The sequence below is a fragment of the Dendrobates tinctorius genome, unplaced genomic scaffold (genome assembly GCF_039654945.1).
Source record: "Dendrobates tinctorius isolate UK_male_01 unplaced genomic scaffold, ASM3965494v1 ptg000224l, whole genome shotgun sequence".
Lineage (NCBI taxonomy): Eukaryota > Metazoa > Chordata > Amphibia > Anura > Dendrobatidae > Dendrobates > Dendrobates tinctorius.
The window spans coordinates 9,458,700-9,485,663 of record NW_027361891.1 but is presented as its reverse complement, the minus strand read 5'-3'; the positions used below and the strand labels follow the sequence as shown (position 1 = coordinate 9,485,663).

General features: G+C 45.7%; 1 protein-coding gene across 2 annotated transcripts in view; it reads right to left on the bottom strand.

Moving 5' to 3' along the window:
- Nucleotides 1-17,498: 17,498 nt before the first annotated feature.
- Nucleotides 17,499-26,964, bottom strand: part of RAB3IP (RAB3A interacting protein) — a 91,976-nt gene continuing 82,510 nt past the window's right edge. For both annotated transcript variants that reach the window (XM_073555516.1, XM_073555515.1), the window contains one exon: nt 17,499-17,872. In XM_073555516.1, coding sequence (XP_073411617.1) covers nt 17,790-17,872 — 83 coding nt within the window. In that variant the 3' untranslated portion in view covers nt 17,499-17,789. The remainder of the gene's footprint in view (nt 17,873-26,964) is intronic.

The following is a 26,964-nucleotide window of genomic DNA, read 5'->3' as shown; positions in this document are numbered from 1 at the left end:
CCAGCAACAGTGTAAAAGCAAACAGGTCTATCTGGATGAGGAATCTGCCCTCCTATTGTCAACATAAAAGATAATAATGCAAAATTGCATGTCCTTTTTTGGCGGAAAAATACCATTTTTGCCTTATTTCATTTGAATGAAAGGGGGAACTTTTTTTCAAAAACAAAAAAAGCAATACTTATTCTTAAATAACCCATAAAAGTTCCTCCATTGCACATGGTTTCATAAAAAATTTTTTTTGTCATTACACTAGTGCACACGCTGCGGATTGGAGTGCGGATTTGGCCACGCGGATTTTGTAAAATCCGCAGGTAAATCTGCAGGTCAAAAGACCTGCGGTTCTGCCCTGCGGCTTTTCATCTCCACAATTGAGGAGATGGCAAACCGCAGCGGAATCCGCAGAAAGAATTGACAAGTCAATTCTTTCAGCGGTTTCAAAACCGCAGGAAAACCGCGCGGAAAATTCTGCACCGTCTGCACAGCGGTTTTTTATTCCCATAGGGAATAATGGTACTGTACACCGCAGCAAAAACTGCTGCAGATCCGCAGCGGCCAAATCCGCTGCAGATCCGCAGCGGCCAAATCCGCTGCGGAACCGCAGCAGAATCCGCAGCGTGTGCACACACCCTAAGGCGGTGTTCACCCATTCAGTATTTGGTCAGTATTTTACATCAGTATTTGGAAGCCAAAATCAGGAGTGGAACAATCAGAGGAAAAGTATAATAGAAAAACGTCACCTCTTCTGTATTCATCACCCACTCCCAGTTTGGTCTTACAAATACTGACGTAAAATACTGACCAAATACTGAACGCGTGAAAGTGGCCCTAGTGTGTTTATTTTAACAGGGGCCAAATATTCAGAAGGGGTTGTCCGAGTAGTGGACAACCCCTTTAATCCTGTGTTTCTAACAACAGAGCAAATAATGTCTGAATGCAGATTGTAAAGTAGTCCAAGAGATACATCTCTTACACTGAAAGATTTTGTCAACATGATGCACAACTACGTAGACATCAGTTTACAAGCAACTTCCAGTTTGGTTCGGTCACCATTTAGGCTAAGTTCACATGTTTCAGGCTTTGATGTGTTTTTGGTCAGTTTGTGCTGTGTTTTGGTGCCAATTATATGTGTCAAGTGTTTAAAAATGTTAGTTTTTTCACCAAAAACGCATTGCTGCGTGTTTTTTTTTTGCAAAATGCTGCAAAAACGCTGAAAGAATTGACGTACTGCAAATTTTACAAGATACTGCAATTTTTAAATTCACTAAAAAAAACAAACACATGCGCATGAGATTTCTGGAATCTCATAGCTTTTGCTGGTACTGTAAAAAGTAGCTTTTAACACGCATAAAAAATACTGAAAAAACAAGGCTTATGATCACAGTGTTAACGGCAGTGTTACACGGGACTGGAGGTTTCATCTACTCCATCTGTGCTGAAAGAGTTAGCAGTGAAATATCTGGAATATTAATTTTTTGTGTTTGGGTTGTTTAGAGGGGTATGCTGCCAAACAAATGCCTTGGGGCTTAAGCCCCTGATCTTTCTTGACCCTAGCAACGCCTCTGACCATGAGTTTAACATTTTTCTGTCAAAGGAGCTATATAACTGTTTATTTTTGGTGTGACAATAGGTGGTTTTACGAAGTTCCATTTTCTGGTCCATATGACTAATTTTGTATTACATTTTTTGAAAGGCAGAATGGGGGGGGGGGGGGACAAGATTATTTTTTTTTAAACAATGTTCACCATGAACTATAAATTGACATGCTAATTTAGTTAGGATTTACGGAAACAAAATTTATCACATATTTATAAAAATATTTATTAGTCCTACATAGTTATATAGGTGGAAAAAAAGTTCTAGTTCCATCACGTTCAATTTTTCTCCACCAATTGTAGATTGTCACTAATCTATCTATCTATCTATATATATATATGCCTTAAATTGTCTGTCATCCACTTCCATATGGATATCCCTGAATCCCACAATCCACTGGGCTGCACCGGAAGTACGCCGACCTCCATTTTGGAACACCCAAGTAATGCCGCTCTGATCCAGGACGCAGTTGCGATCCCGACCACCGCTAGGATCCCAGCTGCCGCTCGGATTCAGGCCGCCGCTGCAATCCCGACCGCCGCTGGGATCCCAGCTGCCGCTCAGATCCAGGCTGCCGCTGCGATCCCAACTACCGCTGGGATCCCGGCAACTGCTTGGTTCCCAGCTGCCACTCGGACCCTGGCCGCCGCTGCGATCATGAGGCTGTGAAAGGGGTGTAACAAGGGGATGTAACGAGGGGTGTAATGAAGGGGGTATAATGAGAGGGTGTAATGAGGGATGCCGCCAGGACCCACCGCCTGACTACAGGAGCCGGATCCTGCCGCTGCCTGCCCACCAACCTCCGTGCAGTCACAGCTGGCAGGAAAGACCGTGACTTGAGGCCTGTGCTGGAGATTGGGTGCGGCCACCCTCTGGTGGCGCCGCACACATCTCCAGCACAAGCCGCAAAACACTGTCTTTTCTGCCGACTGTGAGAGTGGTGTAACGAGAGGGTGTAGTGAGAGGGGAGTAATGAGAAGGATGCCGCCGCCGGAACCCCGCCAGGACCCACCACCTGACTACACGCGCCGGATCCCACTGCTGCCTGCTCACCCACCTCTGTGCAATCACATCCGGCAGGAAAGACCACGGCTTGAGGCCTGTGCTGGAGATTGGGTGCGGCCACCCTCTGGTGGCGCCGCACACCATCTCCAGCACAGGCCCCAAAACACAGTCTTTCCTGTCGGTTGTGACTGCACGGAAGTGGGTGGGCCGCCACCCCCAGCGCCACACAGCTGCCCCCATTGTGCTGTCACTTCCCTCCCAATGCGACAGCATCAGGCACACATCTAGTTTAACTATAACCAACAATATTATGTGTATGGAGGAAATCATCCAGCCCTATTTTAAATAGTGTCTACCATTACTATCTCTTGTGGTAGGGCATTCTAGTCTGACTGCTCTAACTGTAAAGAAACCTTCCCTATTTAGCTGCCAGAAATGCATTTCTTACACCTGTAATGAGTGGTCCTTAGTATTGTCTTCGGAAGGAATAAGTCATACACAAGTCCTCTGTACTGACTACATAGATATACTGTATATATATATATATATATATATATATACACATACTAATATATATATATATACATATACACACACACACACACACACACACACACACACACACACACACACACACACACACACACATACACACACACTGTGGTGCAGTAACCTCTGTGAAAGCTAGGGTGCACTGTATATGCTACTCAGAATATGCATGTGGGCGTGTGTCTGAACGCCCAGGATAAAGCCTGTATCTGTGGCTGTATGAAATAGAACCTGTAGTGAGGTCATGACCATGTGAGCCATACCTCACTTGTGGGTGTGGTCACGTACCATATAGTGTGACTGAGGTCTGGTCACATGGGTTGTGCGTTTGATCCTGAGTGGTCAGAGTGCAAGGTCCCGGAAGGTATGTGTTGGAATTGTCTGGGACTGGACTTCCTGGAAGAGCACATGGCAAGGCCCAGACCTGGTAGAGTCTGTGACGGCTCTGTGTAGGGAAGCTACTGCCTGGCTGTGGCTCTGGAACTGTAGACGGCCTAGTGAGCAAGGCTCAGTCTGGAACAGTAATCCCAGTGCGGCCGCTTCCCTGATAACCTGTGATGGATGAACTGTGAGTAACGCTGACCGGGGTCAGTAAGAGACTTTGTATGCTTTATGTGGTAACGCTGCATGTTTAAAGAATGTTGTACTAGAAGCTACACGCTATTATGTTCATGAAGAGTGGTTTATGCTGATGTCTAATAAACCGAATGAACTGTTTAACCCGGAGTGTCCCCGCATATGCCTCAAAGACCGGCCAAGCGAGTAAATCCCCGTCCACTAATTTGGTGGATCTCTACAATTGGTGGAGAATACTATGGGCACTCTGGTAGCCTTCTTGCTAGGGGCAACGGACGAGGTCTACAAAGCAGGTTGCTACGGGCAACGTTCCAGGAGGCACGTGTCCAAAGCTCGGAGAAAGAGCATGAAGAGGTCTGTCAACAGCTGGCGAAAAATAGTTTGAAGGTGGAGAGTATGGAAGTTGCCTACTCCGCGCAGTTGGAGCGGGTGCGCCACCTGGAGTCTGAGCTTTCGGCAGTCAAGGTCCGGTTTGGAAAGAAGGAAGCACGGGAGGTCCAGGACCTTGTTAAAAAGTGCTCTGATGAGAAGAAAAATGTAGCAGATTTACAGGCCGAACTAAAGGCAATTAAATAGCATAACGTACAAGAAAAGGCCCTGATACAAACGGCTGAGCACAGAGTGGATGAGCTGGAGAAGGAAGTCTCTGAGCTCAGAAGTCACCTGTCAACATGGCAAAGTGTGAATCAGGCCTTAAAAGAAGATATGGAAGTGCTCAGAGAAGCAGTAAGAGGTCTTCCACAAGAGGAGGCATTGGTGGTTGAAGACTTACAGCGGCCGTGTCTGAGGGATAACAAGGCGGAGTTACAAACGCCTATCTTAGTGAGGGGGCCTGAAGAGTGTAAAACTGGGGAAGATCGTGCGCTGAGAACGGAACACCACAATTACCCGGTTGTAGTAGAGGTCTTGATGGAAAATTCCGTGGCCAAGCGAGAGCCTTCTGTCCATGAAGAGAGTGGGCCCTCAATCTTCAAGTGTGTGATAGAGGTACCCAAAGACATACAAGAAGCCTGTACCAGTGAGGGTGTGCATGAGGCTTTTAAAAAGGCGGTCAAAGCATGTAGGGTGCACTGGGCACCTGAGACTCAACTGTTGGTCGTACTGTCAACCAGGGAAGACACAGAAGCGGATGGGTGTCCTGACGGATATGCATCTGCAACGTCTCCGCGCAAAACAGATGATCATGCTGAGTAATATGAAAGCCGCTCGACGTCTGGAGCTTGCGAGGGAAGCTGGGTCAAACTCAGACCAGACAGGGGCTCGACTATAAGTGGGACTTATGACCGCACCAACCGGGAGAGCCGGTCATGGAAAGAAAAGTCAGGTGATGAGGAGTACTGGAAAACTGTGGAGACTAAAAAGGGTCTACTGACACAGACGGACTGCGAATTGAGGGCCAAAGCCCCAGGCCTATATACTGACTGCTGGGAGCGGTCTAACACAGTTACGATGCTGAATGACGCCCAAAACAGACTGAGACGGTCCTCTCGACTTGTAGCGCAAGGTGACAGTGGGAACCCGGTCTCAAGGCACCTAGTGTGTGACAGATGTTCAACCCCACAAGTTTGAACAGGGGGAAGGGTATGTGGTGCCGTAACCTCTGTTAAAGCTAGGGTGCGCTGTATATGCTACTCAGAATATGCATGTTGGTGTGTGTCTGAACACCCAGGATAAAGCCTGTATCTGTGGCTGTACGAAATAGGACCTGTAGTGATGTCATGACCATTTGATCCATACCTCACTTGTGGGTGTGGTCACGTACCATATGGTGTGACTGAGGTCTTGTCACATGGGTTGTGTTTGATGTTGAGTGGTCAGAGTGCAAGGTCCAGGAAGGCCTGTGTGTTGGAAGTGTCTAGGACTGAAGTTCCTGGAAGAGCACATGGAAAGGCCCGGACCGGGTAGAGTGTGACGGCTCTGTGTAGGGAAGCTACTGCCCGACTGTGGCTCTGCAACTGTAGACGGCCTAGTGAGCAAGGCTCTGTCTGGAACAGTAATCCCAGTGCGGCCGCTTCCCTGATGACCTGTGAGGGATGAACTGAGAGTAACGCTGACCGGGGTCAGTAAGAGACTTTGTATGCTAACGCTGCATGTTTAACGAACGTTGTACTAGAAGCTACACTCTATTATGTTCATGAAGAGCGGTTTATGCTGATGTCTAATAAACCGGATGAACTGTTTAACCCGGAGTGTCCCCACGTATGCCTCAAAGACCGGCCAAGCGAGTAAATCCCCGTCCACTCATTTGGTGGATCTCTACAATACATATACACATGCAAGTGAGATCTCCTCTGAGGAATCTTTTTTCAAAGCTAGACAAGCCCAAATTTTCCAACCTTTCATCCTATGAGAGGCCTTCCATCCCTTGTAATAATGTAGTTGCCCATCTTTGAACCGATTCTAACTTCTGAACATCCTTTTGAAAATGTGGAGTCCAAAACTGGATCCCATATTCTAAATGTGGAATTACCAGTGATTTATAAAAGGGTAACAATATGTTGTGATCTTGAGATTTTTGCTCTTTTAATACATCCTAAAATCTTGTTTGCTGTTTCCTGTAGTTTAGCCAAGACTGTGGAGACCTGTGTGTCGTAACCAGTGCCTTCCCCCCCTCCCTCCAATCCCGTAATGACACACAGACAATCCTAGATGGGTTGAACAGGTCGGTCAGATTATTAATTACATAATCAGAGAAAGGCAATTAAACTTTGTAACGGGCGGCTCGCACTGAGATCCTGTCCGCGTTTGACAGGCAATTGGCCCAACGAGCGGTTACGAACCTTTGCCCTCCTCCACTTCTACCACCACGGAGGATCCTGTGTATAACATACACGGGACTCCGACCCCCACCCATCAGCGTTAGTGCCTGTTCAACCCCATCCTGTAAATCAGACAGAAAAATATCAAGGCCAATGTCCGTCAGGTGAACTCCATCCGGTCTTAATAGTCTTGTGTTATTCCCTTGCAGCTGGTGGTGACGAATTACGATACCGCCTTTTCCTCTCACAAATTTTCCCATCCGGGTGTTGAATTTCCTCCTTGTGCGCTCTAAGGCTTTTTTATCTCTTTTGCCATGCCAGAAGCCCGTGGTATCATCTCTGACCACACCAGTATATTTGTAAATAAACAGGTGAGCCGTTCTATATCCATTGTCATTCATTTATACAGGTTCGCCACCTTTTGCTTGCCAAGATCATTGCCACCCGCGTGTAACACCATTATCACCGGGAGCTTTGCCCTCCTTGAAATGTCAACCATCTCTTTGAACACCTGTTTCCATTGGAGGCCTCGGATACCCCTCCAGTTAACCTCTAGGCCCGGGAGGTAAAGATTCCTTCCTCCCGAATGCAGTTTGACCCTTTTTTCCGCCCAATAGACATCGGAATGTCCCACAACCCAAACTTCAACTCCTGCAAGAGATAACATATGTTAATTCAGCAAATCAGGTCTTTTGTATCTGGCGAAGCATGCGGATTTCCAACGACCCATTCTCTGCACCTCGGCCTCTGACACTCCTGCCCTAGCTGCTTCTGTGGCTGCCCTGATACAGAACAAATGTGTCCCGTACTCTTTTGGATTTGCGCCGTTTTCTCCAAGCATAACTTAAAAATTATTTGGAATTGGTACGTTGTCAGAGGGGACCCATCTGTATGAGTGAGGGAAAAATCTACTTGCGTGCTTTATTACGGCGCATCTTTCGACGATCTTTAGCGGGCAAACTGGGCAATTTGATGCGTTGACCAGAACCCATGAGCCCCTACCATTGGGATTGCACTTGGATTTCCTCACCTGAATGCGCATAACGTCACTGCATATGACTATGTCCTCATTAATTAGGCCACCTTCCGACGCGTTTTTGACCGTGGTAGTAATTCGCTGATGTGCAGTGCTCCGAAAAAGGCGAGTGCAAAGGCTGCAGATATGAGAACCGCCTCCTATTGCGATGTGCAGACTGATGGGGATATGGAAAAAACGTCATGCAATAATCTCAGTGATATGAGGCGGCGGCATTCTTGGCTCGGTTGAAGCCTTTTCCATCCTTTAATGGCTTGCTTAATGAAAAAGTACTTTGTTACATCTGCCCATCCTATTAGTTGAAAGAAAAAGGCTAACCCCGATAATTTCCGTTGCACAGACGTCCCTGACGCCCCTTTTTCCTTCAGCTGTACTAGAAACTCCACCGTCACTGAGCCACGTGTAGTCGCATTTATCGACTGGCTTACCCTGAATTAATGAGCCCCACTCCTCCCAAGCCTTACCATAGACCTGCCAGGTAGCCGGCGACATGGAGGCACGGATTAATGGCATCAGTGATTGGCCACTGTGTCCCACAGGGATAGTGGACACTGAATACCCCGTGTTTGCGTGTTGGGATGCTGGATTCTGAAAGCCTGCCAATTGGAAAATAATGCGTTAATCATATTGTCGTCTACTTCCGCCACAATGGTGGCTCTACACCAAATATTGTTTTGTAGGCACAGCAGCGCTAGGCGGTGTAATAAAGCAAGTATGGGCAGGGATGAAGAGGACATGTGGTTTAGGCACCTTGCTGTTTTCGTACTTTTTGTTTGGAAATGAATGTTGCTATTTTTCAACTGATTAGCCCATATCTCAACGGCCGCCACTATTGCAAATATCTCCCCTAGGGCTGGGTCGCGACCCCTGCTTGATGTGGTCCATAGCTCTGGCCAGTCGTTTTTACACTATTGGTTTTTGTAGATTGCCGCAAAACTCTCTTTTTTTCTCCACCCTATTGCCAGCCCCAAGTCCTTGCTTGCAGTCTCTTTAGCCATGACACATGTGCGACCGTTGTATGATTGCAGGAACGTCTGCCATACTGGTAAATCTGCTTTCAATGCACGAGTGAGCCTAATTCTATGGCCGGGTTGAGAAGCGCCCTTAGTTGCCCATGATAATCTGCGCGAGAAAGCCCTGCTGACCGGCATTACGCGGCAGACGAACGTCAGTAGACCCAATAATGCCTGCATTTGCTGGAGTGTTAACTTTGCAGAAGCCTTCAAGCATCTGCTGTTTTTTGTATTTTTTTTCCACCGGTAAGCGGAAAACCATCAAATTGGTGTCTCTCGATGCCTAAAAAGGGCAAAATATTGCATGGTCCTTCTGTTTTTTCGGGCGACAATGGTATGCCGAATTGCCATGAGATAGTTTTGAATTTCTCAAGTAGGTAGTAGCAGAGTTTAGAATTTCTGGGGCCCGACGAACAAAAAATTGTCGAGGTAGTGAATTAGGGATTTGCTGCCTGTTTCGTACCGAACTACCCAATCCAAAAAGGTACTAAATAACTTGAAATAGTGACATGAGATGGAACATCCCATTGGTAAGCACATATCAAAATAATGGTGCTTGTACACTTTGCAGCCCAGTAGGTGGTAACATTCGGGGTGCACCGCTAGTAACCGGAATGCCGATTCTATGTCGGATTTAGCCAGCAGGGCGCGGGGTCCGGCTGCCCGGACTAGTTCTACCCCCTTATCGAAGGACGCGTATGTGACAGACGCTTCTTCTGGGGAGATGGCGTCGTTAACAGATTCACCCTTTGGATGAGACAAATGATGGATTAGGCGGTGTTTACCGGGTTCCTTTTTTTGGGATAATACCTAATGGCGATATTCTGATATTTTGGAAGGGCAGTGACTGAAAGGGGCCTGCTATTCTACCTAATTCCACCTCCTTTTGTATTTTTTGTCTTAGGATTTCGGGGAATTCACGAGCAGATTAAGTTCTTGGATAGGGTTGGCGTTCTTGTAAACTTGAAAGGGATAAAAAAGCCGTCCGTAAAACCTGCTAGTAGTTGCTGGGCCGCTTTTTTATTGGAGTAGAGATCTAGCCAGGGGGCCATCGTGTTTACGCTCACTGGGGTTCTGCTTTCAGGCGCTTTGTATGGCTGTCGAGTGCACCTTGATGCTGGGTGTCCCCCCCCCCCCCCGCAAGCTGAGCAATCATGTCTGAATTTGCAGAGCGCGTGGAAACGGCAGTTTCCCTCGTTAAACAGCCAGAAGACTCCAGGTCTTTGTACGACCACTGAGTTTTGACCTGCGGCTGCGGAGTAATTAGTGGTCGTAGCTGAAAAGGGGGGCTGCTTCCGCGACAGCATGAGACGCAGCCACACGTCTGTTGCTTTAACTCCCCAGCCTAGATCAGGCTGTAGCGCCAGCCGCCTGCGGAACTCCTAGTCATACCGCCGCCAGGCTGAACCGCCATGCGACTTGTATGAACTGTACATCGTGTCTTGATATATAAATAATTCGGAGCAGCGTTCCGGATGCTTCTGGCCCATAATACAGCCCAATATTGCGAAGGCCTGAAGCCAATTATTCGTAGTCAATGCTATTTTTGGTGTATTCCTATCATATCCCCGTTCGTTAGTTTTATCCGTTTGTTGGTCAGCTGATAACAGCGGCCATATGTCAACATAATCATTGTTCCAGATTTTTTGCCTAGTCTCCTGATCTATGTGAGCGCCTAGCGGGCTGATCCCGCAGAAGGCGTCTTTGTGTAAACTCGCCGATTGTGTAGTTGTAGTGTTCACCGTCACTCGGATGCGATAGGTGTAGAATTAGGTCCTTTACCAGGGGAAGAGTCTTGAGGAGATCATTTGCATATTCCCAGTGCCTTCTGGGATAAGTGAAGAGTCTCCGCGAGCTCAACGATCACTGGGTTTTGGCCGTTGCAGCTGAAAAGAGATCGGAAAACCGCGCACAAATTTTGGCTCATCTTTCATCGTTTTTAAGAAATCTCAATATGGAAGAGGCCAGGAGCCATTTGGTGAGCTGCATTTCTTGTTACATGTTCACAAACTTACCAGTGGAAAAGCCAAACTTCACATGCCACAAATGCAAGCTTGTGTACCTATTGGAGGAAAAGTTGCAAAATCTCGGAGAGATTAGCTACATTGAAGATCATTAAGGAAGGTGAAGAGTTCTTAGAGCAGGATTCTCTTCATGTTACAGAAAGAAGAAATTCGAAGTGCACCTGAAGAAACAGAGGAATGGAGACATGTGACCCAGAGAAGCAGGAGAATCAGGAGGCAGTCAGCACCCATACTTCTCAGGAACCAGTACCAGGCTCTCACACAGGAAAACGATGAAATTCAGGATAAGACTTTGCCCACAAACAGCAACCTTGTACGCCTTCAGAGTCCTCCTGGATGGAGAAAGAAAAATGTTGTAAAGAAGAAACGGAGAGTGGTGGTCATGGGGGATTCCCTGTTGAGAGGAACAGAGGCCGCTATCTGCAGACCGGATATAACTTCAAGAAAAATGTGCTGTCTTCCAGGTGCAAAAATTAAAGATGTGTCTGACAGAATATCAGGACTCTTCAGACCTACAGATGACTACCCATTCCTGCTACTACATGTGGAGACAAATGACACCGCAAGAAACGACCTGGAAACCATCTGCAGAGACTTTGAAGACTTAGGCAAGAAAGTGAAAGAACTGGGAGCGCAGGTGGTCTTCTCTTCCATCCTCCCAGTGGAAGGCCATGGAACAAGAAGGTGGAATAAGATTCTGCAGGTGAACAACTGGCTAAGTCGATGGTGCTGTCAGCAACGATTTGGATTTATGGATCACGGAGTGAATTACCTTTACAATGGACTACTTGCTAGAGATGGGGTGCACCTTACGAAGACTGGAAAACATGTATTTGGAAGTCGCCTTGCTACACTTGTAAGGAGAGCTTTAAACTAGAACAACATGGGAAGGGAAGCAAAAGACCAGAAAAAGCCATACACCTGACAAATGCTATTGAGAACTCTGCTATTAGAAGTGGAAAGGAAGAACAAAGACAAAAGAATCTAATTAATAAAAATATTGGAGAAAGAGAAACCAATCACAAACTAAAATGTTTCTATTCTAATGCACAAAGCATGGGCAACAAACAAGGAGAAATGGAACTACTAACACAGAAAAAGAAATAAGATGTCATTGGAATCACTGAAACTTGGTGGGACAATACACATGATTGGAATACAAGACTAGAAGGATACAACTTATTTGCAAGAAACAGACTTGATAAACAAGGAGGAGGTGTCGCATTGTATGTTAGTAACGCGTATATCTGCACAGAGATTGAAGCTTCAGAGACCGGGAGTTCTGTGGAAACTGTTTGGGTAAGAATACAAGGACAGAACAATGGAAAGGACACCATTGTAGGTATTTACTACAGGCCGCCTGTGCAAGCTGAAGATATGGATGAACTCTTTATGCATCAAATGGCCAAGTTCTCCAAAAAATATGACATAGTTGTCATGGGAGATTTCAACTATCCAGACATTTGTTGGGAATCTCTCTCAGGCAAAACTAACAGGTCAAGGAAATTCTTATCCTCTCTTGCTGGCAACTTTATCTTCCAAAAGGTAAAGGAGAAAACAAGGGGAACTGCTACCTTGGATCTAATCCTTATAAACAGGGAGGAAATGGTTGAGGAGGTAAAAGTGGCTGGGACCCTAGGAGGTAGCGACCATGCCATTTTAGAATTTTGGATAACTAGAGGAGGAAGACCTGTGAAGACTCAGACGTCAAGGTTAGATTTCAGAAAGGCAGATTTTAAGGGATTCAGAAAGAGAATTGAAGTGATCCAATGGCTGGATATCCTTAAAGACAAAAATGTCCAGGAAGGATGGGAAATCTTGAAAAATGAAATTCTCAAAGCACAATTGTTAACAATTCCAAAAAGAGGGAAGAATAGGAAGCATTTAAGGAAACCAGGATGGATGAACACAGAACTTAAGCACATGCTAAAAAGGAAGAAAAAAATGTTTATAAAATGGAAAGAGGGAGGCATATCTAAAGAATATAATGCTGTCTGCAGAACCTGCAGGGCACAAATCAGATTATCTAAAGCTGACAATGAATTGAGGCTTGCAAGAGATGTCAAAAGCAATAATAAAGGATTTTGGGGATATGTCAAAAGTAAAAGAAAAGTCAAAGATGCTATAGGATTTTTACAGGATGAATATGATGAAATGGTAAGACAGGATGTTGAGAAGGCCGAACTTTTAAATTCCTATTTTGCATCTGTTTTCTCTCAGAAAGGAAATGCAACATCAACTGTTTTTCACTGTCCTATTAAGGGAATAGAAGAATCCAGGATATCTATAAACAGAAAGATAGTGAGGAAACACTTAGCTAACCTAAATGAATTCAAGTCTCCAGGTCCAGATGAATTACACCCCAGAGTACTGAAGGAGATAGCAGAAGACATTTTTGAACCCCTCTCCATAATCTTTAAAAATTCTTGGAGAACAGGAGAAGTCCCAGAAGACTGGAGAAGAGCAAATGTTGTTCCTATCTTCAAAAAGGGGAAAAAGGTGGACCCAGGCAACTATAGGCCGGTGAGTGACTTCTATACCAGGAAAGATCTTTGAACAAATTATTAAACATGTATGTCAGTACCTGGATAAGAATGAAGTGATTAAACAGAGTCAGCAAGGGTTTGTAACTAATAAGTCATGTCAGACTAACTTAATTTCCTTCTATGACGGAATCACTGATTGGGTGGATCAAGGAAATGCTGTAGATATAGTATATCTTGACTTCAGCAAAGCATTTGACAAAGTCTCTCATACAATCCTTATTGAAAAATGACTAAGTATGGAATGGACAAGGCAACTGTTAGGTGGATTCATAACTGGCTTAATGATCGGACCCAAAGAGTGGTCGTAAATGGCTGCACATCCAGTTGGAAGAATGTCTCAAGTGGGGTACCACATCGCTCTGTCCTGGGCCCTGTATTGTTCAACATCTTTATCAACGATTTAGATGAAGGAATTGAGGGTAAACTGATTAAATTTGCTGATGACACAAAGCTAGGAGGGATAGCTAATACTAGAGAAGAGAGAGAGAGGATTCAAAAAGATACAGAATGGTTTTTAACAGGGAAAAATGCACTACAGTACTACATCTGGGCAATAAAAATGAAAAAAGCATATACAGAATGGGAGGAATAGGGCTAAGCAACAGCACATGTGAAAAAGACTTGGGTATACTAATAGATCACAGACTGAATATGAGTCAACAGTGTGATGCAGCAGCAAAAAAGGCAAATGCAATTCTAGGATGTATTAACAGAAGCATACAGTCTAGATCACGTGAAGTCATTATTTCCCTCTACTCCTCTTTGGTCAGACCTCATCTGGAATATTGTGTCCTGTTTTGGGCACCACATTTTAAAAAAGACATCAACAAACTGGAGCAAGTTCAGAAAAGAGCGACCAGAATGGTGACCGGTCTGCAAACCCTGTCTTATGAGGAAAGGTTGCAGGATTTGTGATTGTTTAGTTTAAAAAAGAGAAGACTGAGAGGAGACTTAATAGCTGTCTACAAATATCTAAAGGGCTGTCACATTGTAGAAGGATCAACTTTATTCTCATTTGCACAAGGAAAGACTAGAAGCAATGGGATGAAACTGAATGGGAGGAGACACAGATTAGATATTAGAAAAAACTTTTTGACAGAGTGATCAATGAGTGGAACAAGCTGCCACGAGAAGTGGTGAGTTCTCCTTCAATGGATGTCTTCAAACAGAGGCTGGACAGACATCTGACTGGGATGATTTAGCAAATCCTGCTTTGAGCAGGGGGTTGGACAAGATGGCCCAGGAGGTCCCTTCCAACTCTACAATTCTATGATCGCTGAGGTTAGCTCCCTCTCCTTTACGTTACCCCCATAGTGTAATAGTTCCCCGCCAGTTTTTGAACTCTCATCACTGCGCGATTCTGGAGGAGTGAACACCGGTCCTGGAGGAACCCCGGCTCCCGCTGATGTTGACGGGGTGATGTGACAGGATGGGGAAACTCTGGCACATGCTATAGCGGTGGACTGGCCAATGTGTTGTCTGGAAACCAAGGAAGCTTGAGAAGTGCATTCATGGTTGTTAGCAAATGATGGAGCGCATGACGGACTGTTGTGCACTCGAGCCTGTGTGTAATAAAGTCTACGTATAAATGCACCTGCTCTGATAGTCTTGGGGTTCTGTTTGAAGCACAGAGAGCATCATGAAGACCAAGGAATACAACAGGCAGGTCTGTGATACTGTTGTGGAAAAGTTTAAAGCCGGATTTGGATACAAAATGATTTCCAAAACTTTAAACATCCCAAGGAGCACTGTGCAAGCGATCATATTGAAATGGAAGGAGTATCATACCACTGCAAATCTACCAAGACCTGCCGTCCCTCTAAACTTTCATCTCAAACAAGGAGAAGACTGATCAGAGATGCAGCCAAGAGGCCCATGATCACTCTGGATGAACTGCAGAGATCTACAGCTGAGGTGGGACAGTGTCCTAGGACAACAATCAGTCGTACACTGCACAAATCTGGCCTTTATGGAAGCGTGGCAAGAAGAAAGCCATTTCTCAAAGATATCCATAAAAAGTGTTTAATGTTTGCAACAAGCTACCTGGGAGACACACCAAACATGTGGAAGAAGGTGCTCTGGTCAGATGAAACCAAAATCGAACTTTTTGGCAACAATGCCAAACGATATGTTTGGCGTAAAGGCAACACAGCTCATCACCCTAAACACACCATCCCCACTGTCAAACATGGTGGTGGCAGCATCATGGTTTGGGTCTGCTTTTCTTCAGCAGGGACAGGGAAGATGGTTACAATTGATGAGAAGATTGATGGAGCCAAATACAGGACCATTCTTGAAGAAAACCTGTTGGAGTCTGCAAAAGACCCGAGACTGGGACGGGAGGTTTGTCTTCCAACAAGACATTGATCCCAAACATAAAGCCAAATCTACAATGGAATGGTTCACAAATAAACATATCCAGGTGTTAGAATGGCCAAGTCAAAGTCCAGACCTGAATCCAATCAAGACTCTGTGGAAAGAGCTGAAAACTGCTGTTCACAAACGATCTCGATCAAACCTCACTGAGCTCGAGCTGTTTGCCAAGGAAGAATGGGCAACAATTTCAGTCTCTCGATGTACAAAACTGATAGAGACATACCCCAAGCGACTTGCAGCTGTAATCGCAGCAAAAGATGGCACAACAAAGTATTATGTTAAAGGGGCCGAATAATATTGCACGCCCCACTTTTCAGTTTTTGACTTTCCACAAAAATTTAAAATAACCAAAAAATTTTGTTCAATTTCACAATTGTGTCCCTTTGGTTGTTGATTCTTCACCAAAAACTTACATTTGGTATCTTTATGTTTGAAGCATGATATGTGGGAAAAGGTTGAAAAGTTCCAGGGAGCCGAATACTTTCGCAACGCACTGCATGGTCCCAGTCTACCCGATTAAGCTCTTCCCTTTATATGTTGAAGTCAGCTTTCCTAAATTTCCAGGTTTTTGCATTTCCTCTTTTGAATATTTGCTTTTCAATTTAAATTTTCACTTACCGTATTATGGTCACTGCTTCCCAAATGCTCCCTGATCTGTAGATCTGAAATTGTGTCTGGTCTATTTGACAGAACTAGAATAGTAGAGGCAATTGTCCTGAACTGTGGATAAGAACTTATAGCACAACCAGACGTTTCTATGTCCCATTGAATGTCTGGATAGTTTGGATAGTTAAAATCCCCCATAATAAAGCACCTTATTATTTTCTGCCTTTTTTAACTTATTTCAGCATTTCATCCTCAACCTGTTCAGTTATATTAGGAGGCTTGTAGCAAACTCCATAATTGCCATCCCCATGTCAAATTTACACATACTGACTAGGAATCACAAACTCAGATGCGTGGCAGGGGAGGCACTAAAGAAATCTATCTGTTCTAATATGTGATAACGGGTGGAAGGAACCCCACGAAATAGGCTTGGCATAGTGGGCGGAATTTCTGGCACAGTACCAGTGAGACTCCAGGAAATTCTTACAATCAGGCCTGCCTCTATGGGCGGAGTCCCTGATATAGTACCAGTGAGGTTACGGGAGCTGCATTTTTTTGATGCACCACCATGAAATCATGTGACCATCGATGAGACTCCGGGAGTTATGATTTAATAGACAACCCCACCACTCCGTTGAATCATGTAATCACACACGGCCCACTGACAGCAGGTTACAATCACGAGTAACATTTTGTTGTCTGATTGCCATCAGCTCCCACATCTTCAGCCATGTGGGCGATCTGCCCATATAGCAATACGTACAATGTGACCCTATACAATCATACTGACATTCATGGGATGTTAATGGGCGAGTCCATGGATGGAACCACTGTCTTTTTACATCCTACGGGAAACTGGCATGTTCCACTAGGACGTGGAAAGGTGTTTTGTGACAGGAGTAAACAGGTTTCATCTACTTAATGCAATCAATGTATTTACATGTGCAAGTTACTTAAAACTAAATCTTTTGGAAGGGGACAGTTAATCCCATGTAGTGAGGAAGGATAATCTTTGGAAGAATGGAGTTTACAAAAACCCTGGAGGCGAGTGGCATCAATGAGGTTTCGACCCCCACATACCTGCTGAGATACAAGCAGAATTATTCTAATGAATAGGATATAGGTACAGTACCTGCTGATTGTGCACCCGTCTCGACAGGTAGGTGGGGGTGAAGCTCTGTTCAACCTTTTTCATGTCCCATTATCCACCTTCAAGCTTCTCCCCATACTAAGACATCTACTTTTCTATGCTTAAAAGCATCCAGACTGCCTAACAGTTTATGCTTCACACAAAAAAAAAAAAAATAAAATCAGAAAAGTGTACTAAAATGCTGAAAAGTAATTAAATGTTAATGACATACTAGTATGGCATATTGCAGGTGAGTAACTACTACAAAAACAGAAAAAAAACAAGGTACCCTTCAAATTAACGTTTATTTTTTAAAATGTTGAAGTTGCTCATAATTTACAGATGTAATGCCTGCAAATGCTTACCAGAAGCTCAGCAGCGGATAGTATCAGGCGCATACAGAACAAGTCATTTCAGAATACTACATGAACGCTAAGTAGTGTAGCTCACAAAGAACAGTATAGATAGGTAATTATTTCGGTGGCTTAGATATGCAGATCCCTGTGTAACCACTATCCATTTTTACTTCTGCCTTTGTGGTTTTGGAGAATGTCCCCATATATAGTACTTAAGTGATTTAAAGTTCATCTTTGAAAAATCCAAGCTTTGCTCGAGACATTTCCTTTCTCAACTGCATGATTTCCCAAAACATCTGGTCCACTATTAAAAAAGAAAAAAAAACAAACATTGTAAGAACATTGACAAAGAAATAAACTTATTTTGTAATCTACATTTTATAAGTGAAGCGCACTAATAATAATAATAATAATAATAATAATAATAATAATAATAATAAATACCGTTTAAATTTATACACACCAATCATCAATAATGTTGTTTCCCTAGAGGGATTGATGGGTCAGAACATTAAATTCTGACACATCAAGACAAATTCAACAAAACCACTGAAGGTGTTCTGTGCCATCTGGCAACACAAGGTTAGTAGCAAATCATTTAGGTCTTCTAACATGTGAGAGGAGGCCTCCAGGGAGATTTTTCAGCACATCCCACATATGCAATTGATATCTTGGGAGTTTTGAGGCCAAGCAAATACCATAAACTTTGACTAATTTCTCGTGTCATTCTTGTACAATTTTTACATGGCACATTACTCAGCTAAGAAAGTAGAGAATACAACTGTCATTGCACTTGGTCTGTTCAACAAATAGGTGGTTTGTGTCAAACTTAAAACCACAAATGCCAGGTTCTGAGTTTTCCCATCAAAGCAATGCTTAAAACAGCACACTGCTTCTGCCAGTTTGCCTTATTTTCCATCTGCAGACCCCCAGTTGTCATGCCAACAAACTGGCGTCCCGCAATGTGACATGCGGGGGTTGTGACGTGCTCCACAGCATTCATATTAAATGCCGCTGTCAGAGATTGAAGGCAACATTTAAAGTGTTAACAGCCGCAGGTGGATCGAGATTCCACTTGTAGCTGTTTGGGACACACGACAGCTGATCAGATCAGCTCTGCGCTGGAGCCCACATCAAAAAGGGGATGCATGACCTATGACGTACCTATACATCATAGGTGGTTACGGACCTATGCTATATGATTCTGCGTACAACACTTCAAGAGCTCAACTCATCCTTTGTAACCAATGTGATTCACTCTCAACTCACCCGCCAGTGGTTCTACCATAATGCAGACGATGGGAAAAAAAAAAAAGAAAGCACTGGCACCCTTAATTTGTTCCAGAAAATGAAGTATTTCTCCCAGAAAATTAATGCAATTACACGTTTATATTTTTTTTTTTTCTTGTGTTCCAGTAAAATATAGTAAACTGGTCATTATTTCACACAGAACCAAAAAAATGGGCCGGACAAAATTGTTGGCACCCTCGACGTAATATTTGATAGCAGATTTTTTTTATTCCAAAGGGTGTGCAACAAATCACTTCCTATAACCATCAACAAGCTTCTTGCACCTCTCAACTGGAATTTTGGACCACTTTTTTTTTTTTTTTTTTTTTTTTTTTTTAACAAACTGCTCCAGGTCTCTCCACAGGTGTTCAATAAAATTTAGATTTGGTATCAATGCTGGCCACTTCAGAACTTTCCACCACTTTACTTCCATTTCTGGGTGCTTCTTGAAGTACGAGGGGCGATCCAAAAGTAATGATAATCAATAATAAACAATGAATATAGTCAAAAAAAAAAAAATTATTTTTCTACATAGTCTCCTAACAAGTCTATACATTTAGTCCATCTCTTTTCTAAACTTAGAATTCCCTTCGAAAAAAATTCTTGATCTTGACCCTCAAAAAACTCCCCAACAGCGGTTATCACGTCGCTATTGTTGTCAAATTTCTTTCCCCGAAGGTGTTCCTTGAGCCGAGGAAAGTGAAAGAAGTCACTGGGGGGCTAGATCTGGCGAATAGGGTGGGGGTGTTCCACCAGTTCAAAGCCCGCTTCTTGAATGGTAGCCATGGCAACCGCAGCTTTGTGAGCCGGTGCGTTATCTTGGTGAAACAGCACTCCAGCCCGCAGTCTGCCGCGCCTTTTCTCCTTGATTGCCTCCCGCAATCTTCTTATTTGTTCTGCGTAGTAGGAGCCCGTAATAGTGGCTCCCTTCTCCAAATAGTCCACCATAATAATTCCTTCAGCGTCCCAAAAAAGGACGCCATAACCTTCCCTGCTGAGCTTGACACTTTGAATTTCTTCGGCGTCGGTTTGTCGGCTCGTTTCCATGTCATCGATTGTTGTTTAGTTTCGGGATCAAAGTGGTGGATCCAGGTCTCATCCATGGTCAAAAAACGTGACAAAAAAATTCTCCTTGCTTGGAACTTTTCGAGATTTGCTATTGAAATGTCAACTCGTTTCTTCTTTTGCTCGTCGGTTAACATTTTTGGCACCCAACGCGCGGAGACCTTTCTCATATGCAATTCTTTTGCAAGGATTCTTTGAATTCTGCCATATGAGATCCCTGTGACCTCAGCTACATGCCTGATAGTCAGTCTACGATCTGCCAACACAACTTCAACTTTTTTCTCGTTTTCTTCATTGAGGGAGGTGGATGGGCGTCCTTCACGATGTTCATCTTCCGTCGATGTTCTTCCCAGCTTAAATTCCTTGGCCCAGCGTGCAACTGTGGAATATGGAGGAGAAGAGTCCCCCAATGTTTCCACCAAGTCGCTGTGTATGTCTTTGGTAGACATTTTTTTCAAGCAGAGGTATTTGATGACAGCTCTGATCTCGTTTTTTTCCATTTTGATGTTCACTCCTTGGCAGTTCATATTCAAATGAATGTAGCTCCCGGGAATCATGGCCTATTTAAGTGATTTTTTTTTCCTGGACTAGTGGGTACCTAAGAGAAGAAAACATTTTATTTTAATTTCTGAGTGCAATAGAAATAACCGATCATCATTACTTTTGGATCGCCCCTCGTATGTGTGGGTTCATTGTCATGCTGGAAGACCCATGACCTAGGACGCAAACCCAGCTTTCTGACGCTGGGCACTATATTGCGACCTTTGGTTATCTTCAGATTTCATGATGCCTTGCATACAGTCAAGGCATCCAGTGCCAGAGACATCAAAACAACCCCAAAACAGCTTTGAACCTCCATCATATTTCACTGTAGGTATGGCGTTCTTTTCTTTGTAGGGCTCATTACATTTTTGGCAAAAAGTAGAATGGTGCGCTTTACCAAAAAGCTCTATCTTGATCTCATCTAGCCAAAAGATGATTTCCCAGAAGAACTTTGGCTTACTCGCATTTTAGCAAACTGCAGTCTAGCCATTTTGTCTGTGTCAACAGTGGGGTCCCTCATGAGTCTCCTGCCATAGCGTTTCATTTCAATCAAATGTCGAAAGTTTGCGCTGACAATGATGCACCCTAAGCCTGCAGGACAGCTTGAATTTATTTGGAACTTGATAGGGGCTGTTTATACACCCTCTTGGCTTTCTTGCATTTCAACCTTTCATCAATATTTTTCTGCCGCTCACTCCAGGGAGAATAAGTATCGTGGACAAAGAAACATCAAAATGAAGATGGACTTCAAAACCAAAATTGTGGAAAACAATCTCAAGGAAAAATGTCCTCAGACAGTTATATTCTCTTCTTTCTGTTCTCCATGTTTAGTGTGACACACACACATACACAATGCAAAGATTGGGTCAACTTCTCCCCTTTTTATCTGGTTTCAGGTGTAATTTTTATATTTCCCAGACCTGTTACTTGCCACAGGAGAGTTTGAACAAGATCACATGCTTGAAACAAAGTTGTTTACCGCATTGGAAAGGTGCCAACAATTTTGTCCAGTCCATTTTTGGGGTTGTGTGTGAAATTGTGACCAAATTCCCTTTCAGTCTATTTTTTATGCTGCTCCAATGCACAAAAGGCAATGAACATTTATAATTGCAATAAATTTCTGGTAGAAATAACAGGATTTTGGTTGCTTACAGTAAAATCTGTTTCTCAGAGTCTTCATTAGGGGACACAGAAACCATGGGTGTGTGCTGCTTTCACTAGGAGGTTGACACTATGCCATGAAAAAAGGTTAACTCCACCTCCGCAGTATACACCCCTCCGACCGGCTGTAGGACAATCAGTTAGTGAAAAAGCAGTAGGAGACATCAGTAGGAGACCTCATGTAAGTCATTATATATTCATTACAAGAAAAAAAAAAAAAAAAAAAAACACATGGGAGGGCGCTGTGTCCCCCAATGAAGACTCTGAAGCAGATTTTGCGGTAAGCAACCGAAATCCTGTTTTCTCTTTCGTCTCATTGGGGGACATAGGAACCGTGGGACGTCCAAAAGCAGTCCCTGGGGGGGGGGGTAGACAAACTTCCTTCAGGTCAGAGAACTCACCACTGCCACCTGCAAGATTCTTCTGCACCTAGGCTGGCATCCGCTGAAGCATAGGTATGGACCTTATAGAACCTTGAAAAGGTATGTACGGACGACCATGTGGCTGCCTTGCACAACTGCATGGCTGATGCCCTATTGTGTACTGCCCAGGAGGCGCCCACCGCCCGGGTTGAATGGGCCTTGACCCCAGCAGGGGACACCCTTGTCCTTCACCCAGTAGGCTTCCAGAACTGCCATTCTGATCCAGCGGGCAATTGTTGCCTTAGAGGCCGGCAGGCCTCTTCTCACCCCATTGGGGATAAAGAGCGAGTCTGCCTTCCTGAAGGCACCGGTCCTGACCAGATAGACTCTTGTTGCCCTGACCAGGTCTAGCATATTTAAAGAACGCTCCAGAGGATGGGTTGGAGCGGGACAAAATGACGGGAGGATTATATCCTTGTTCAGGTGGAAGGCCGATACCACATTGGGAAGAAAGTTAGGAGGAGGCCGCAAAACAACCTTGTCCTGCGGCATAATTAAGAATGGAAGGCGACAGGACAATGCCGCTAATTCTGAAACCGGCCTAATAGAGGTGATAGCCATGAGTAATACCACCTTTCAGGACAACAAAGACATGGAAGCTTCCTGGAGGGGTTCAAAGGGTGAATCTATCAAGGCTTCCAAGACCAAGTTAAGATCCCATGGAGCCACTGGGGATCTGTAAGGAGGAGCTGCATGTGCCACCCCCTGCAGAAAGGTCAACCTGTAAGCGGGAGGCCAAATTTATTTGAAAAAAGAATAGAGAGAGCAGATACCTGGCCTTTCAGAGTACTTAGGGCCAGACCGGCATCTAACCCTGCCAGAAGAAAAGCTAGGACAGATGGTAGGGAACAGGGCATAGGTGTGATGTGATTAGACTCACACCAGCCAAAACAGGCCTTCTAGGCTCGATAATAGACCCTGGAAGAGGATGGCTTCCTAGCCTGGATCATTGTATTAATGACTCGGTCCGAAAATCCCGCTGCTCTCAGTACTGTGGTTTCAACGGCCATGCTGTCAAATTGAGCAACCGAGAACTCGGGTGGTAAAACGGCCCCTGAGCCAGGAGATCTGGTCTGTCGGGGAGTCACAGGGGGTGACTCCACGAAGATTGATAATTTCTGCGAACCAGGCCCTCCTGGGCCAGTACGAGGCGATCAACATGACCGGCACCCCTTCTGCCTTGATCTTCTTTAGCAGTCTGGGCAGGAGAGGAAGGGGAGGGAACAGGTAAGGGAGTCTGAACTGTGTCCAGGGAATGACCAGCGCGGTGACTCCTATTGCTAGAGGATCGCAGTATCATGAGACAAACTGTTGGACCCTTCTGTTCTGTCACGACGCCAGAAGGTCCACGTCTGGAGTCCCCCATAGCCGGCATATCTGACGGAATAGTCCTGCTGTAAGGACCATTCTCCTGCCGCGAGCCCCTCCCGACTGAGGAAGTCCGCGGCCGTGTTGTCTGTGCCAGGAATGTAAAACTGCCGAAATTGCCGAATTGCGGTTTCCTCCCAGTTGAGGATTCTGGATACATCGGCCAGTGCCCGGGGACTCCTGATTCCCCCCTGGTGATTGATGTATGCCACCGCTGTGGCATTGTCCTTTTGAATCCGGACTGGCTGGTTGTTGAGGTATCTTTCCCAATGTAGGAGTGCTAGAAAGACCGCCCTCAGTGCTAGAATGTTGATTGATAGTGAGTATTCTCGCCTTGATCATCGTCCCTGGACTGTCAGGTGACGGAATACCGCACCCCAGCCCAGGAGACTGGCATCTGTAGTTGCCGCCTGCCAGTGGACAGGGGGAAAAGGCCGTCCCAGATGAACGAGGGGGGAGGTCAGCCACCACTTGAGGGACTTCCTGGTCTGGAAGGAGCGATCCAGTGAAGAGATGAACCTGTCCCACTGAAGGAGGATGTTCCTCTGCAGTACCCTGGAATGGAACAGGGCAAAGGGTATTGCCTCTGAGGCTGCCACCATCCTCCCCAGGACTCTCATGGCAGTGCGAAAGGATAAAAGTCTGATTTTTAACAGAGCCAATTCCCTGCTGGAGGGTAATCCACTTTCTTTCTGGGAGAAAGACCCTCAAGCAGTGGGTGTCGATCATCCCTAAGAATTCGAGGCGTTGTCTTGGCGATTTCTCCCCGTCTACGATTCAACCAAACCGGGACAGCGTGTTTAAAAACACCTCTAGGGTTTCCTGGGCCTGAGTGAAGGAGGGCGCTTTGACGAGAATATCGTCGAGATATGGTACTAATATTATGCCTCTGACCCTTAATATAGCTACCATAATCTTTGTAAAAATTCTGGGGGGCTGTTGCCAGCCCAAATGGCAGGGCCACAAACTGGAAATGCTACTTTTGGACAGCAAAATGCAGAAACCTTTGATGTCCCTGAAAAATGGGGAGATGCAGGTAGGCGTCCCGAATATCTATGGAACATAGGAGTTCCTGATCCTCCATGATGTAATTACCGACCAAATCGACTCCATCCTGAAATGGCGTAAGTGGACCCATTTGTTTAGCCTTTTGAGGTCTAGTATGAGACGAACTGAGCCATTTTTTTTGGTATCACAAACAGGTTTGAGTAAAAGCCGGTAAAACGTTCCTGCTCGGGAACTGGGACGATTACTCCTGCGATGAAGAGAGAGTTGATTGCCGCAAAAAACCCTAGAGCCATAAGCAGCATCTTTTGGAGGTTGCGATAGAAACTGTCTCATGGAAGCGCGTTGAAGTCTATCTTGCATCCTGTGGATACCACCTCCTTTACCCAGATATTCTCTACTGAACTCTGCCAGACATCTCTGAAGAGAAGGCAGCCTCCTAGTCTGGGAGAGGTACTGGGAAGGGAGTTGGATTCCCTGCCGGCATCAGGCTGAAGTGGCTCTACTCGGCCCTGACCTGGTAGCTCTGCTGTTGGAACTGCGGGAATGCCATGAAGGGGTGGCCCGAAAGGATATCCTCCTCCTGTCTCTAGGTGCTTGCGACCTCTGTGGGCCCTGAGCATAAGCGCCTGTCGCTAGGGTATGGCGAAAAGGCTAAAAGAGCTGAGCCCTACGTTTGAAGACATATCGACAAGGCTTGGCCTGAGGGAGATGGGAGCTTATACCCCTGGTTGCATCCTTAATGATTTGATCTAACATTGACCCAAAGAGTCAGGCACCCTGAAAACGGCAGATTGGTCAGTGATTTATTTGAGGACAAATCAGCCTGCCAAGCCTTTAGCCATATCGTCCGCCAGATGGCTACCACGTTACTGGATGCTTGAGCTGCGCAAGACGCAGCATCCAGTGCTGCTGATACCATATACCTCCCGGCATGAGAGATTTGATCTGTGAACTCCGTCAGTTCCGCTGGTGGTGCCCTGGCCAATATGCCCAGTCTAAACTGTTTGGCCCATTTTGTAACAGACTTAGCTACCCAGGCTGAGGCGAAGGCTGGACACAATGTAGCGGCTGCTGCCTCAGAGGCGGATTTTGTCAGGGATTCTATACTATCATCGGGATCCTTTAGGGCTGCCCCACTGGCGAGTGGGAAGACTGTATTGGTAGAGAGTCTGGACACTAGTGGACCCACTGAAGGGGAGGCGGTCCAGTTGGCGGTGAGATCTGGAGGGAAAGGATATAGAATCCCAAAACGACTTCACCTCGGAAACCGCCTGTTTGGGTTTTCCCTTTCCCTGGCCACTTTCTCAAAATCCTTGTGGGAGGCGAAGGCCCTAGTGGGGGACTTATGATGCTTCAATGAAAAAGCCTGATCTTTAGGCTTTGATGTGGCGTCACCAATGTTAAATGTCTCATTGACTGCGGCAATGAGGCCCTGAACCATATCCTTCCTTGACGCCCTGGGACTGTTCTGGCCCGTACTCAGAACCCTCCTCTGAGTGTGTCTCCGATAATGCCTTGCCTGATTCCGGGGATAAGGACCGGGAGGAGGCAGACGGCCAGAGGAATTCTGGCGGTGAGAAGGAGTGAGAAGGGGACCTGGATTGGTGGTCCTGTCTAAACCTTTTACGGCCTCTAGCAGGTCCAAAAGGAGGCTCCTTTGGTGCTCCTGTGTCCACTGGAGTCTGACGTGGCAATCTGTCAAGCACCGTTACCAAGGTCTGTGATACCTTGGTAAGGTCGGCCACGGACAGATAAGGAAGAGGCCCATCCTGGACACTCAATGTCTCCCGTGGCGATGGATGGCCCCTGGACGGGAGGCAGGGTGGCTTCCTCCTGCTCCAGGGATAATGCGGGAGCTCTGACAGGCAAGGCGGGGGGGGCTGCACCTGCTATCTAGCGTAGTTGACACTGTGGGTCTGCTGCAATCTGAGCAGAGTGGCGAGGACTGACCTGAAGGAAGCCTGACATTGCATTTGGTACATACAAAAAAGGTCGCTGAAGCGAATGAGGAGGAGCGAGACTGCTCTCCCTTGGGCATACTGACAGGCTTTACCTGGTGCCAACCTTCGGGGGTAGAAAGCGGAGTGAGAGAGCAACCTGTAGTGCAGTACTCTCATACCCACGACCTGTGTCTCCGTCGCAGCTGCCATCCAGAGAGAGAGAGAGAGAGAGAGAGAGAGAGCGAGGTATACAGCCCCCGCTGCCTCGAAGCTTTATGAAATCCCTGCCCGGAAGAGGTGGGCGGGGCCCTGCACCGGCCTCCAGGAGCACCAAGAAGGCACTGGTACAGGAAGGGGAAGACGAGAGATGGAGCCTGCCGGAAGCCAGAATCTGGCGTCGGCCGTGCTGGACTTCTGCTGGAGCCCAGGGCCATAATGCTGCCACGGGAGGAGGCTGGAACCGCACTGCATGAAAGTAAGTGTTGGCTCTTAAATTAATTATAGAGCCATGGGATGAAAGCCCGAGTGCTGATTAGAGCGGTCACATTCAGCCTAGGGCGGCTGGTGAGCAGAATATAAAACGCTGCATCCTCTTCCCT